Here is a 13,562-nt window from a genome sequence, read left to right as displayed (position 1 = left end):
TATATATATATATATATATATATATATATAATATATTCGTTTTCCACCAAAATCGATACATAGTCGTTCCGCCACCGTCCACATTTTGATACCTTTTTATATGATTTTGTGCAATTTATTACATGTTACCAGTTGACGGTCAGTATCGTTTTTGTCGGGATGACGCTTTTTTTCTATAACTGATTTTCACAATTCCTACATATAAATTTTGGTACGACATTTCATTTAATTAATACGCCTCTTCGATGACTATTACGGTTAAACTCCGCTACACGCACCCCGGGGTGAGTTCGGGGTACTATGGTTAAAAATATAGGGACTGCAGCCGAACGACGGACATCGAACAGGTAGATCAGCATACCGTAGCGCGCAAGCATTGTCATAAAACGCCAAATTCGTATTAAAATAATTTACATAAAATTATCAAATATTATATTATCACGCTATTTGCACCCTTACAGTCTAAATGATTTGTGATATTATGTAAATTTTGAAAAATATACCTACAACGCATCATTGTTTTGTTTATGCTATTTATATTTCAATTAAAGCCGAAATTCAAGGATGTGCCCCACATCACTTTTGATCAATGAGAAAACACAATTCCAAATTCCGATAACGGCGAAGAAAATGTCATATTCCTCAGTTATTATAATATTAATGAAAATACAGTTTTGACAATATCATAATATCAATGTACGATAATAAAACAGTTGACGAATCGTTAAACGTATGTCGTCGCGTCTTTCTATCCAATCGATAATTTATTTCGTTGTTATAGTAGAACATTAAAAAATATTTTATCGCTATCAGTTCGCCGGCATACCTAAGTAGCTTTCTAACATACAAACAAACGCCGCCGGTGCACAAACAATAATGCAATCCATTTCGCGCACGATCGAATATTTTGTATCGTAGTATTATTATTATAATAATATTATATCCGATAAAAATTACCATAAAATCATTATTATGCGCATGACCGACCAGTGGATATTTTAATGTTTTATATTTTAATAACAGACCGTCGCCGTGCGTAGGTAGGTAGTTAATTTCAAATCAAACACTCGAGAGATCTCTCCGCATCGGACGCGACAATATTATACACATAATAAAATATCGCAACGTGCGTACTTAAGATTGTAAAATATAAACTACCGATTTGTTAGGTATAAAATATACAGACAAATCACCTTGACAATTTTCACCGGGACATACGCGGTAAATTCTATACCGTGCCAGGAACATATTTTTTTGAACATACGCGCTCGTTGAAAACCAAATAGTTCGACTACAAAATTCGTGACCGTCGTCGCCGTCGGCGCGTCGGGGTGCGTGCGACTCGTTAAATCACAATTTATTTGTTTTACGCGTGTATAAAGTGCAGCTGATAGTATTTCGTATATATTATGCACATATAATATATAATGTCGGGCAAAAGAACGATGTCGAGTGGTTTTTGATATTTCCAAAAGTAAATTAATTTTTATACCGGTACGAAAACGGCCGTGGTGGGTGTGCCGACTGCCGAATGAATATCATTTTACCGAGACATCTATGCTCGGCGTGAATCTATCATCCCTCGCGAGGGAAAAAAAGCCATCCGTGCTCCGTTATATATTATGTTCCGTAGTAGACGTAAAATTGTTATTATTATTATTATTATTACAGCATATATTATTATATATTGTTGTTATTATTATACAGACGGCGGCGTAGCAGGTATAATACGCCGTAGTCGCGTATAATATTTCGTTTCATTTGTCCGCTCATTACGAGGCGTTCATGCATATGCAATTTCGGTACTCGAGTGTGTACGAGCAGATAAGGACGCGGCGCGTCGCATAAAACCCACACACTCGCACCCATACACTCAGGGCGCGAGTGAGTGTGTGGGGGGAGGTGGAGATAACTGCTATTATAAGTCTTGCCCACCCCCACCTTGCCACTCCGCTACCATGTGCAGCGGCGGCCCATTGTGGTTTTAGGTTTCTGTGTATGGTTAGTTTGTATTACGCGTCTATATTATATAATAATATAATACCTATACATAACCGTTATGTCGGCTTTTTTATTTAAACTTGTCCGTTTCTTTTTCGAGTACATTCAAAGTTGTAATACATACTATACGTCATATCATTATACTCTACACGTCTCTACGTTTCTCCTATGATAACTACACGTATTTCACTACGGTTACAAATCCGTTATCCGTTATCCGTTACAAATACATTTTTTGGGATTTCATCTGGACATGGGTCGTGCTTTGTACTTGCGTAAAATAAACGTATACAATTATAGGTAATTGATATTATCAAAAATAATTATTACATAAATACATTTTTTTTTAAAATAGCGGCATGAAATTAATTTACCGTGTAAAATTTACTATACGGGACAAGGATTGGGTGTGCCATGACTTATGCGTTGATGAAACTATATTTTACTATGGAGATTAAGTAAATTTTACAATCTTTTATTTCACCACACATGCACACGCATTATTGTAGTTTATACACAGTGAAGACTCGAATATATTTTTATTTATGCTGGTTCTGATAATGGAAATTTGTATTATACTATAGCTGGTTAATTTTCATGACGTCCGTATTACATTGATTATTGGTTATACATATTTTATTTTAGACTCAAAATTACGTTCATATTATAGAAACGAAAAAGTTAGCATAGTCGTAAAGTTTGCTTTTCTTCTTTTCTTGTTTATTATTATTTTTATTTTTTTCTAGTTTGCGAAACGTCTTATGCGTCGCTCTACCACAACCACCCTCGACCTCGTTATAGTGTACGATGAGTATATTATTCAACCCGAAACGCTTTTATTTTATTTTAATCGAAACAGAAAAGAGTATAAAATAAATACAAACGCTGTCTTTTGCACTCGGCGGCTCACGAGATCGCAATTGTTTTTTTTTTTCTGGTAGAGAAAAAAATGCATCCGAACACAAAGGGAAACCTCAAAAGTATGACGGAGTTTTTTATTTTGCCGTCGAAAGGCTACGAAAATAATAACCAGTCATGGTGTCACGAGACGATGATGACGACGACAATAATACGCATTGCCTTCATCAGTTTTCTCTCTTTTCGCACGCGTCTTTTCAACAACAAAAAATGTTTCACTTCGTTGTTTTTATTCAACTGCCTAGTCCTTCTACATCGTAATATATTGAAATAACATAATAATACGATGTCAACGACGGGATTCGGCCGGATCAGGTGACATTCTATCGTAATGCTCGCCGATTGATTGGCCACGTGCGCCACAATAATAATAAACCCTACCGCGCAACAATCACCGCAACGGCCACCGCCGCCGCCGGCGAAATTCGATCTTAAGCCTCTTTAGGGCAAAATGTGAAATGGTCGAGGCGACCCGTGACTACTCAGTCGGTCCCACAAATCTCCCTGAGGGGTCGTCTAGGAATATAATTTGGGGTAAATCTCCTCGTGCACACATACTCCGTGCACGTATATTTATTATTATAAAGAGGTAAATGTCGTAGGAATCATGACGACAGGACGGGTTTCAACGACACACGGTTGATTAAAAACAAAATATATATCGGTACATAGTATTATTATTATTATATGATATAAGGTCGTATGTATTGTACGTACGTAGGTAGGTAACCGTTGTAAAATAATAATAATAATGATAATAATAATAGTGAGCATAATATACACAAGTATATCACATTACATTAATTCTTTGAGGACCGTAGAATAGGTATAATAATATGATATTATATTATACAATGTTATGTAATTGAGACGTGTATTATTTTTACTTTCAGTGATATAGAAATGTCTATCCCAACCCCATGTGCGTCCACAGCCGATGGCAGCAACGACGGCGAACAACCGGAAACCGACTACATAAAAATGTTCGTGGGCCAGATACCTAGGGCGATGAACGAACAGGACCTGATGGACATGTTCGGCGAGTTTGGCCGAGTGTACCAGTTGAACTTGCTCAGGGATAAGTTCTCCGGGGTCAGCAAAGGTAAGATCTTAGGGATTTCATATACGAATTATTTTAAGGAAAGATGATCTGAATATTTTACTTGGATTTTGCGGACGGTACGATTTAACCGAGTTTTAAAAATTATACACATTTCACTGCAGTTTTCGTGCAGTTGTTGTTCGTCGTGCCAAGTGATTTGTCGCGTGTTCCGACAACACTATAATATGTATGGCAATATATTTTAGTCGAAAACGCAAAAACGTAAGTTTCAATCTGCCGTACTGTATAGTTGTTTTGCCATACTCTCTCTCTCTCTCTCTCTCTATTTCTCTCTGCACGCCCACCCTTCTTGCAACTATATATAATTAATAATAATAATAAAAAAAATGAACATTTGATGAAAAGTTTTTCGGTTTAATTGCGGCCAAAACGGCAGAAGTTTTCAAATTACACACGACGACGCGATGTGTACAAAACAGTACCAGGGACATAATTATTACGTACGACACGACATCGTCTCCGAATTCCATACCGTTCCTCTCTGTGTATATTAAGGTATTAATGGGTACCCATTATACAAGTATACGGAGTGCGCTCTGCAGCCGCGACGGACGCGCATAACGATAACCCTAAATATACCTGTCAAAGCAATGATACATAATAACCACGTCGCGAGGCACAATATTGTTGACATTCTTATACAACTAGAACAGTGTGGTGGCTCTGCTCATTGGTTTTGTTCGATATATTTTTTTTATGTTATGCCATTTCCATTGAAATATTAGTATACCACTATTATATAGGTATGGTCGCATGGTAATCATGTCTTAAAACCGTAGTTTGTTCTAAATCCGAGACATCAAACGTTTTTATTGGGTATGCGAAGTAATATGGTGTTTACGAGGTCAATATACAAAACATTAGATTCAAAAAATTATAAAATATTTAAAGTCTGGTGCGAACTAGGATTTATCGCGTTTCGTCTTAACATAACATTGTATTGTAATCTATGAGTTTCAGATTATACCGTTAAAGTTACATACTATTTCAGGTTAGCCTAACCCAACGCCGTATTCGCGTTATCATTTGTTGCTGAAATTCTGCCCATCGCATCGAGTCAATTTATAGAACCCTTGTATAAAATTATGTTTGTATATTTGTATTTGTATTTGCGTATAGTAAATATTTGAGCACAAACAACTAAAATATAGAAAATGACCGGTTTTCTAAGTTAAATAATAAATATTAAAATTCAAAAACATTTTACCATTTTGAAATTGAAATTATTATTTTACATTACTAGACGTAGTGCCTTGAGGTACCGCTATCACGGTGAATGCACATCACTGACCTTAGAGCCGTTGTGCACGCGCTTTTCGCTGGCACGAGGTTCGTACATTTTTTACGATTCAGTACGGTGGCGGCCGTCATCGTCATGGCGATTAATGAGTGCGCGTCGCGAGTGCTGTGTTTACGGCCAATTATATTATATATTATATACCATCGTACGCGTTTCTCAACACCTAAATCCACGTCGTTAAACCGTCGGCCGTCCGGTCGGTATTTTAATCGTCTTTATCACCCCACGTGTGGGCGTCGCAGCCGGAATTGGAACGCAAACGACGAGGGCATATTATTATTATAATTAATGTACGTTTTATTTCTATTTTTCCCGTTTTCACATGCCTTCGTTATTTCGCTGCAGCCTGAGTTCTTGATTCTCGTTCGAAGTTACTATATAATATTATTATTGTCGTACGCAAAATAAACCCTATGCGACGAGACAATATTTTTTTTTATACAATAAACATGGTTACGAGTGTATTGCCGAATAATGACAGCGCACGGTAAACACACTTAAATCGCGAGCAAAGTACGCGTCAGTATAGGTACGTGCATGTTCCCCGCGAAATTCTTCGGCAATTAATTTTTAAGTACGAGAAAGACGGTGACATCGGTCCATCTCCAAAACTCGTAATTAAAATGAAAAAAACAAAACAAAACAAAAACTCTTTACGCAGCTTTTTGAGTTTCAATGTAGTCGCAAAAGATGTGCAGAGGTATACCTACTACTACAGTAATAATAAGGATCAGTCCTAAAGTTTTCGTACTCCACTGCTGCCGTTGGATTTAATGACTTCTCCGGTTCTCCAATAATACTGCACATATACCTACGGGGATTTTCTTAGTTAATTATTACCAAAAAAGTCGAATAAAACCCCGCGCTGTATGACTATACAACACCATTATAATATCACTGTGCAGTGACGACGATATCGTGTCTCGACGGTGCCACGGCGGTGGGTCAAAATGTCTTAACTTTAATACTGTAATATAATTTTCGTAGGCATTTTATCGCATAGCTCGTAAATCGTATTTATTTTTTTCCCGATACGATCACATCGCACCGCCGCCGCACTCTTCATGTAATTCTTTTGTACGATCGAGGAAAAGATTACCGCGGTAGTTGTATATATATATAAGTTGATAGACGTTTGCCGCGTCGCGCGCACATATACACCGGAGCCAGCGCATATATTTGTTTTGTTCGCATACAACGATAATCCCGACATCGTTGTATACATTTGTCTAGATTAAACCCCGTGCTCGTATTATTGAAATCCACGATATATACACACGCACATAATGTTTACGTCGTGTTTATACAAAACTTTAGAGACGGGACAACGCGCACGCGTATATATTATTATTTCACCGACGTTTCGGTGTGGCGGAGACGCCACCGGCGCAGTATACGAACCTGTTCGACGCATAATATATGTGTATACGTGTGCACAGATGGGGAGAGGGGATAAAAAACTTTGATCGGGTATACCGTATATATATATACCAGGGTGATTTATATCCGTCGTGCTCGCGTTTCCTGCCAGGCTGCGATACACCGGCTATAATAATGATATTATTATGTATATATGTGAGCGCGGGGTATATGTTAGAATACCGTCCGTATTATCATTATAAAATATTGATGACGACCGGAATCCGACGGCCGAATAACATCGTCTTCGTCGTCGTCATCGCCCGCCGTGTATCCACGCGTACACATTAAATTGTTTTTTCAGGGGAGGATGCTGATCCTCGCCGATGATGACGATGACGACGACGACGAGGCACTAAAACAGCAGTTGTTGTTGTTTTCGTGCGTACTATCCGTTTTTCCTCGCAAGACGGTCGCGACCTGCGTGTCTGGCAAGACAACGCTAAACCCGGGGATTACGTGCCCGTAAAATATGGCCTATTCGGATTTTAATTTGCAAAAGTGAACTTTCCCGGACGCGTTTAAAACGCGCGTTTGCGATAATAAATTGCCCATGCTTTCCCCGTGCCCGCATACGCAAACAACCTACGCCTAAACTGCCACAATATCAATAACTTCCGCATCGTATAATAGTATACTGGTATTTGACAGAAGAATATAATATTATCGTCGATCGTGGAGTTGCCACGCGTTCCTTATTCGTTCATTTCTCGCGTCCACGTCGTATAATAAACCTCGTGCGGCAGAGACTTTATTTTCTTCTTGTATAAAAGTACAAGACGAGTTTCAGAAAATTCGTTCGATTTCGCTCACTTTGTTCTGAATGGCGCCGGAACAAAACGAACTGTTATAATTTAACAGTTGTTCAATAACTGAGGCATATAGGAAGAGGAAGAGTGAGAGGAAAAGAGTGAGTGAGATGATATGGGAGAGGGAGAGAAATTCAGCGCGCGCGAGAGTACTTATGCGGGCTAAGAATGTATCCGACGTGAGCCAATCCTCTCATGTGTAATATTCTGGATTTTCAAGAACTCAATAATATATACCTATATTTGTGATTGTAATATAATTTATGAAACGTCATACTTTATAAAACATTATTGACTTCGATGTATGGAACCGTATGAATGTCACTTGATGAATTACCCGAACATTATATTTAAGTGACAGTTATATATTCTACTACTTTCCTCCGGTTAAATATCCGTCAAGAAACTGTTACATCGGATTAATACAATCCAATAAGGTTTCATGTTAAAAGTAGTCTGATATAATATTTTAAATTTTTTTCAGGGTTTTTATGTTACAATTTTTTTATTAAAATATGTTTGTTCTTTTTTCATACCCTAGTATGATGAAAATATTATAATTTTTATTACATTACAATCGAATAATTATGATTTGAGATTAAAGTTCGACGAGGCAAAAACTAGTAGTATTAAAAAATGGTTTTTATTTATTTATAAATTATGAATATTAATTTTGTGAGCTATTATAAGAAAACCATCCATTGTAACACAATTCTGATGATAATATTTACTATAAAACTAATCAAAATAGTAGGTACAAAAAAGCAACGGTATTAATTATTTATAATATGATCTATTCACCTACCACTATAGAATCGTATTGTGCCCATTATATATATATATTTTTAATAAATATAAATTTTAAAACACAAAAGTTAAGAATGATATTCATGTTGTTACAAGAATATAGTTATCGGTATTTACTATTTTTTCTTCAAAATACAATTAGGCAAGTACAGTAATTAATAATTTACAGTAATATTTAAAACAAAATCCAACCCGTAGTATATTAAACACAAATAATCTTACTATCGTGGTTGCAACATTGAAATAGTAATCTCTCTCTTGCTGTTATTTTATAAAACTAGTATTTCACTTTGATCTAGTAACCGTGACATCTATTGCGGATTCATTCATAAAGCGCACAGTTTGTTTACATCAAAATGAACGAAAACGTGAGTAAGCGGTGGGGAGGAGGGGCTTGATACGTAAAAATCCGTTTGAAATCCGAGTACAAAAACGACGAAAGCTCAGTCAGGTATACGGCGGTCAGTGCTTTGTGAAAAGGGTCCCACGACTAATTTCAAACGTCCCCCAAACGAGGATTGATAAACATAAAGGCCTGAAGACTAACAAATTAGGCGGCCTGATAGGGCAATGGAGGAGGTAGTGATAAAACGACATGTTCATTGATCGGCCAATATAATAATGGATCACGATGGCAATAACGAATTGTTAAATCTCATGTGTAGTAACAAACAATTAGATCAATCGGCTGGAAGATAAACCACATATATGTCGAGTGAAATACCTGCTGTGTTTTCGCAAAGATTAAATTAAATATCTAATCTACATATTATAAAAATATGTAATATATAATCAATTAAGAAATAAATTTACGTTGGGTTTTTATAGTCTTAGAAATTACATAACTAGTTTCGGACACCAAATTCCTTGAGACCTGACTCGAGTGGTTATAGATTCGTTTTTCAACTCCTTTTAAAGGTTGCCTGGCTCACACATTTTCGGCTCACGAAAATCCAATATTTTATTTTGTTTATAATATATAGTGTGCACTACAAAAATAAAAGAGACGTTTATGTAATCTATAATATTGTAATATATAATATATAAAAATGGAAGTACATTCGAAGCTTATAATATACTCAAGAACTACTTGACTGATTTTGGCGAAAATTTAAAATTGTCCTTAGAGATATTTGGAAAGTTTAGATAGTAGTTTTATCCACGTTAAAAAATATACTAAGTGCTATATCCAATCCGCCAGAGGCGAATTGTCCATCTCGGTTGAATTAGGTCACACAGCTAGGTACACAGACACTCATTTGCCCGTAAGCAGAGGTAATAGGTATACACTAAAATCGAGATACACCTAAATGTAGTGTCGTATTTTATATTTTTTCATTTTTTCACTGACAAAGTCGAGATATTCTGCTAGACAGTATACAAGATAAAAAAGTAAGCACCACATATAGTGTACGTGCGTATACGCCATTTTACTGTTTAATGACGACTATTAACATTATTGTCTGTATACATTTCTCAATATGCTTAGGTATACTGCATACAAGCGTGTAATGTACGACCCACCATAGGTAACTATTTTTGGAAATCACGAACGCAGCGTCTAAATAAGATTATAAATCAAAAAATATAAATCTTAAATACTGATAATATTAAACCTGTATGGCTGTATGGCTGTATAATCGAAACGCAGGGCTACGAAGATGATGGGGTTAGATGGTAAAATCGGGTTATGCATCTATAAGACAGTAAGCAAGATAAACAAAAAATGTAGGAACCATAATAAATGACACACGCATTTGTGTGTTTACTGTTTAATGACGACTTTTATCGTTATTGTTTGAATACGTCTCTCAATGCGCGAACTACATAATATTAAATAGGCATGTAATGTACGAGCACCCCATACGCACTATTTTTTGGAAATCGTGTACGCCGTGACTAAATTAGATTACAAATCACGAAAATTGAAATCTTACATATTAATATTACGCCTGTATAATAGAAACGCAGGGATACGGAGATTGTGGCGAATAGGATGGAAGACATAATAATATAAAAGAGCTACCCCTCGCGTAATTTTCACGCTTTCGCCGTTGCGTTCCGCAGCGGTGCGATCCGAAAGCGGAAACGCGCTTGGTCCGACATGAATAATAAACGCGCAACGAAAGCGGAAACGGTCTTTTTCGACAAACGTTCGTACAATACGCGTGCACAATAATAATAATAATGAAAAAAAATTCTAATTTTCTTCAAATATTTACGTTTTTCGTTTTACAAGTTGAAGTAGTTATTCGACGGGCGGCGTTTTAAAGTATTATGTTGTACAAATATTCAATAATCGAACTTGCGACGTATAGCACTAAATTTTTCACCGAAATACAACAAACATAATAATATACGGATAAATGTCATCTCATATCATTATCATCTCAAATATATACTAATATAATATTAGGTTAAATTGTATTTGGGACATTCTGAACATAACATTTATAAATAAATAATAATCTTTAAAATGAATATTTAATAATAATCTATTGAAAAATTTAATTAAAACAAGAATAATATACATGTTTACTACGTAATATTATACTGCCATGGGGAATAAATGTAATTATTTAAAAAAAAATATTTCAACTCTACAGACCAATTTATCAATTCCAACCTCGAAACAATTTTTTTATTTAATGAAAATATATTTACTCAATGCGATGAAACTAAATGTAGGTATTCTTCAACGCAGTAAACAAAAAATTAACAAAATAAAATTTTAATTCGAGTTATTTTTCAAATACATACCTTATAGTTAATAATCGATATATATATATTTACTTATACATAGTATGACTACCTACTAGAATCGATCGTGTCAGTTGTCATTGTTTCCTTATATGCACACAGTAGGACAGTACGTATAACACGTCATAGGAAGTTTATATTAAAAATAATAATAATAAATGTCAATAATATATTCCATTTTGAAGAAATTGAAAACAGCAATACGCATGCATATATTTTGGCTTTCAGGTAACAGCTATTTCTGTCGTCCATGGTAAATCACTCGTTTATTAAAATTAGGTTATACAGGTACCTTAGGAAAATTAATCATTGTTTTGTTGATGTGTTAACATTGTAATGGTAAGGTGAAATAAGGGTGAAGTCAGGGGAGAAGAGCATGAAAAATACTTAGATTTGTGTGTATGTGTGCAGGTGTGTTTGAGTGTATGTGCCTTTGAGCGCAAACGTCGACACGCACGCGATCCGATTGAATGAATTCCGACAATGGTCTATCCGCAGCCGCGATCAGGTAGACAAAAATTCCTGGGAAAACATGATCGATGGAAATATCAAAAATCGGATTTCCCAAAGGAGAAATGGGTGGGATAAGGGTAGAAAAGCAAAGACCCCGCGGTATCAACCCTCGATAAAACCAACAATAATGGCACGCGATATAAAAACGAATGGCTAATGAAAGTTGAAGGTTCTTTTAATTAAATTGAATTGAATTTATTGAATTTGCAAAATAACACAATAATTACAAATAATTATAAGTACAATATAATATACAACATATTTTTCACTAGTCATATTTTAATTAATTTAAATAAAATTGTCAGTAGACTTTGTCCTAATAATTCGCAGAATTTTTTTCCCAAAACATCGGTGTAGGGCAACAGATGTCACGTCAAACGTCCCACATGCGTAAATTCAACCCTGCCGGTGGTACGCGTAATACTGCTCTAAAATTACAATAAAAATGCAAACATATTTTTTTTTCATAAGCGTTAAAAGTATACACTTGACTTTCTCCCATAGTGTCATCAAAAAAGCACGCTCAAGGAATACGCAGCATCCCTAAATTCACATAATATTGATTTATAATATGTACTCCAAAATGGCAATAAATTAGGAAAAACTCAATAGGTAGTTAGGTATTTCGCGTATTGTCACGGATTCTCGACGTCGTCGATTATTGTTCTCATATTCTCATTCGAAGCGGCATAAATGCTTACGCCAAACCAATAGTTTCGTACCTAGTACCGTAATGTAGGAAAATTAATTCTAATTCTCCTTAGTATTTCGAGTTTATGAACATTAAAAATGATGTATTAGAAAACCATAGTCGCGTGTTCGAATTCGTAGTATTACCTATATACCCATATATATGCGGTATCAGCGGTTGTCAGGACTGACGAGTGATATTGTTGTTCTTTGTGTTCCACCCTTATTTAATTAAATATGCCTAAACTCTAATTAGACCCTATTAACGACGGACGATGGCAATAATTGTTAATGAACTGCGTTACACAAGTACGCAATTATTCAGTGTGTGATAATATCATTTAGTGCGGAGCTATTAGTGTTGATAGCTGTTATCGATTTACGTGCCGGGTGCGGAGTCAATTCATTGTTTAAGATGCCGTCTCATATCCGTCGCCGCCGACGACGCGCCTCACCAAAAGACAATTTAAGATAAATTTTTTTCGATTTTATACCTATGTTCTATTATTATAATATACGTATACTTTACGTTCTGACGAACCAAAACCAAAAGCGGTCACTTTCATACATTTTTCTGTTACGACGTCACTGCGAGGCGGTGCGTATAGCTATACAAACACCAGCATATGTGAAAATCTTATTAAAAACGGAACTGGCCTTTTAACACTGGTGGCGGGGAAAAGAAAGAGAATGGGGAGAAAATAAATTTCGAAAAATAAGTTAAGTCGGGTGTTACGACGACAAATACGCGAGATAAGTTTATCGAGAAGAAGACTTTACAGGATTTAGCACGCCGAGTTGCGGACTTGAGTCGTAAGTTTGACGTGGATGGGCGGCGACCACTTGGGGGTTCCTCGTAAAAACTCGCATTACGTTGCATTTTCATGTATTTATAATAGTATTATAGTGCTACACTTTATTTGTATAACACATTTTTTTTATATTTCTCCTTAGATCTTGAATTTTCTTTGATATAATGTATTGCGATCATTATCTCGTGTTTTGTAACGATTATAATATAAATAATTTTTTTTTTTAAGTCACTCAACTGTTACCATCTGTCTGATCTTTACGCTTTGACCGCGTAGGTATTCTCGTTACTAAATGTTGTGAATTAATGAACCGATAAACATCGTTTATTTTTCCTTTGAAAACACTCTTGAACAAATTCAATTTATTTATATCATATCCGTCACGGTTAATTAAAAACTCCATTGCAAAG

General features: G+C 35.7%; 1 protein-coding gene across 13 annotated transcripts in view; it reads left to right on the top strand.

The window, feature by feature from the left end:
- LOC132951149 (CUGBP Elav-like family member 1) overlaps nt 1-13,562 on the top strand; it is a 194,178-nt gene that overhangs the window by 71,660 nt on the left and 108,956 nt on the right. For all 13 annotated transcript variants that reach the window (XM_061022882.1, XM_061022891.1, XM_061022890.1 and 10 more), the window contains one exon: nt 3,813-4,021. In XM_061022882.1, coding sequence (XP_060878865.1) covers nt 3,813-4,021 — 209 coding nt within the window. The remainder of the gene's footprint in view (nt 1-3,812; nt 4,022-13,562) is intronic.

Source organism: Metopolophium dirhodum, chromosome 8 (assembly GCF_019925205.1).
Source record: "Metopolophium dirhodum isolate CAU chromosome 8, ASM1992520v1, whole genome shotgun sequence".
NCBI lineage: Eukaryota > Metazoa > Arthropoda > Insecta > Hemiptera > Aphididae > Metopolophium > Metopolophium dirhodum.
This window is presented reverse-complemented; position numbering and strand designations above follow the sequence as displayed.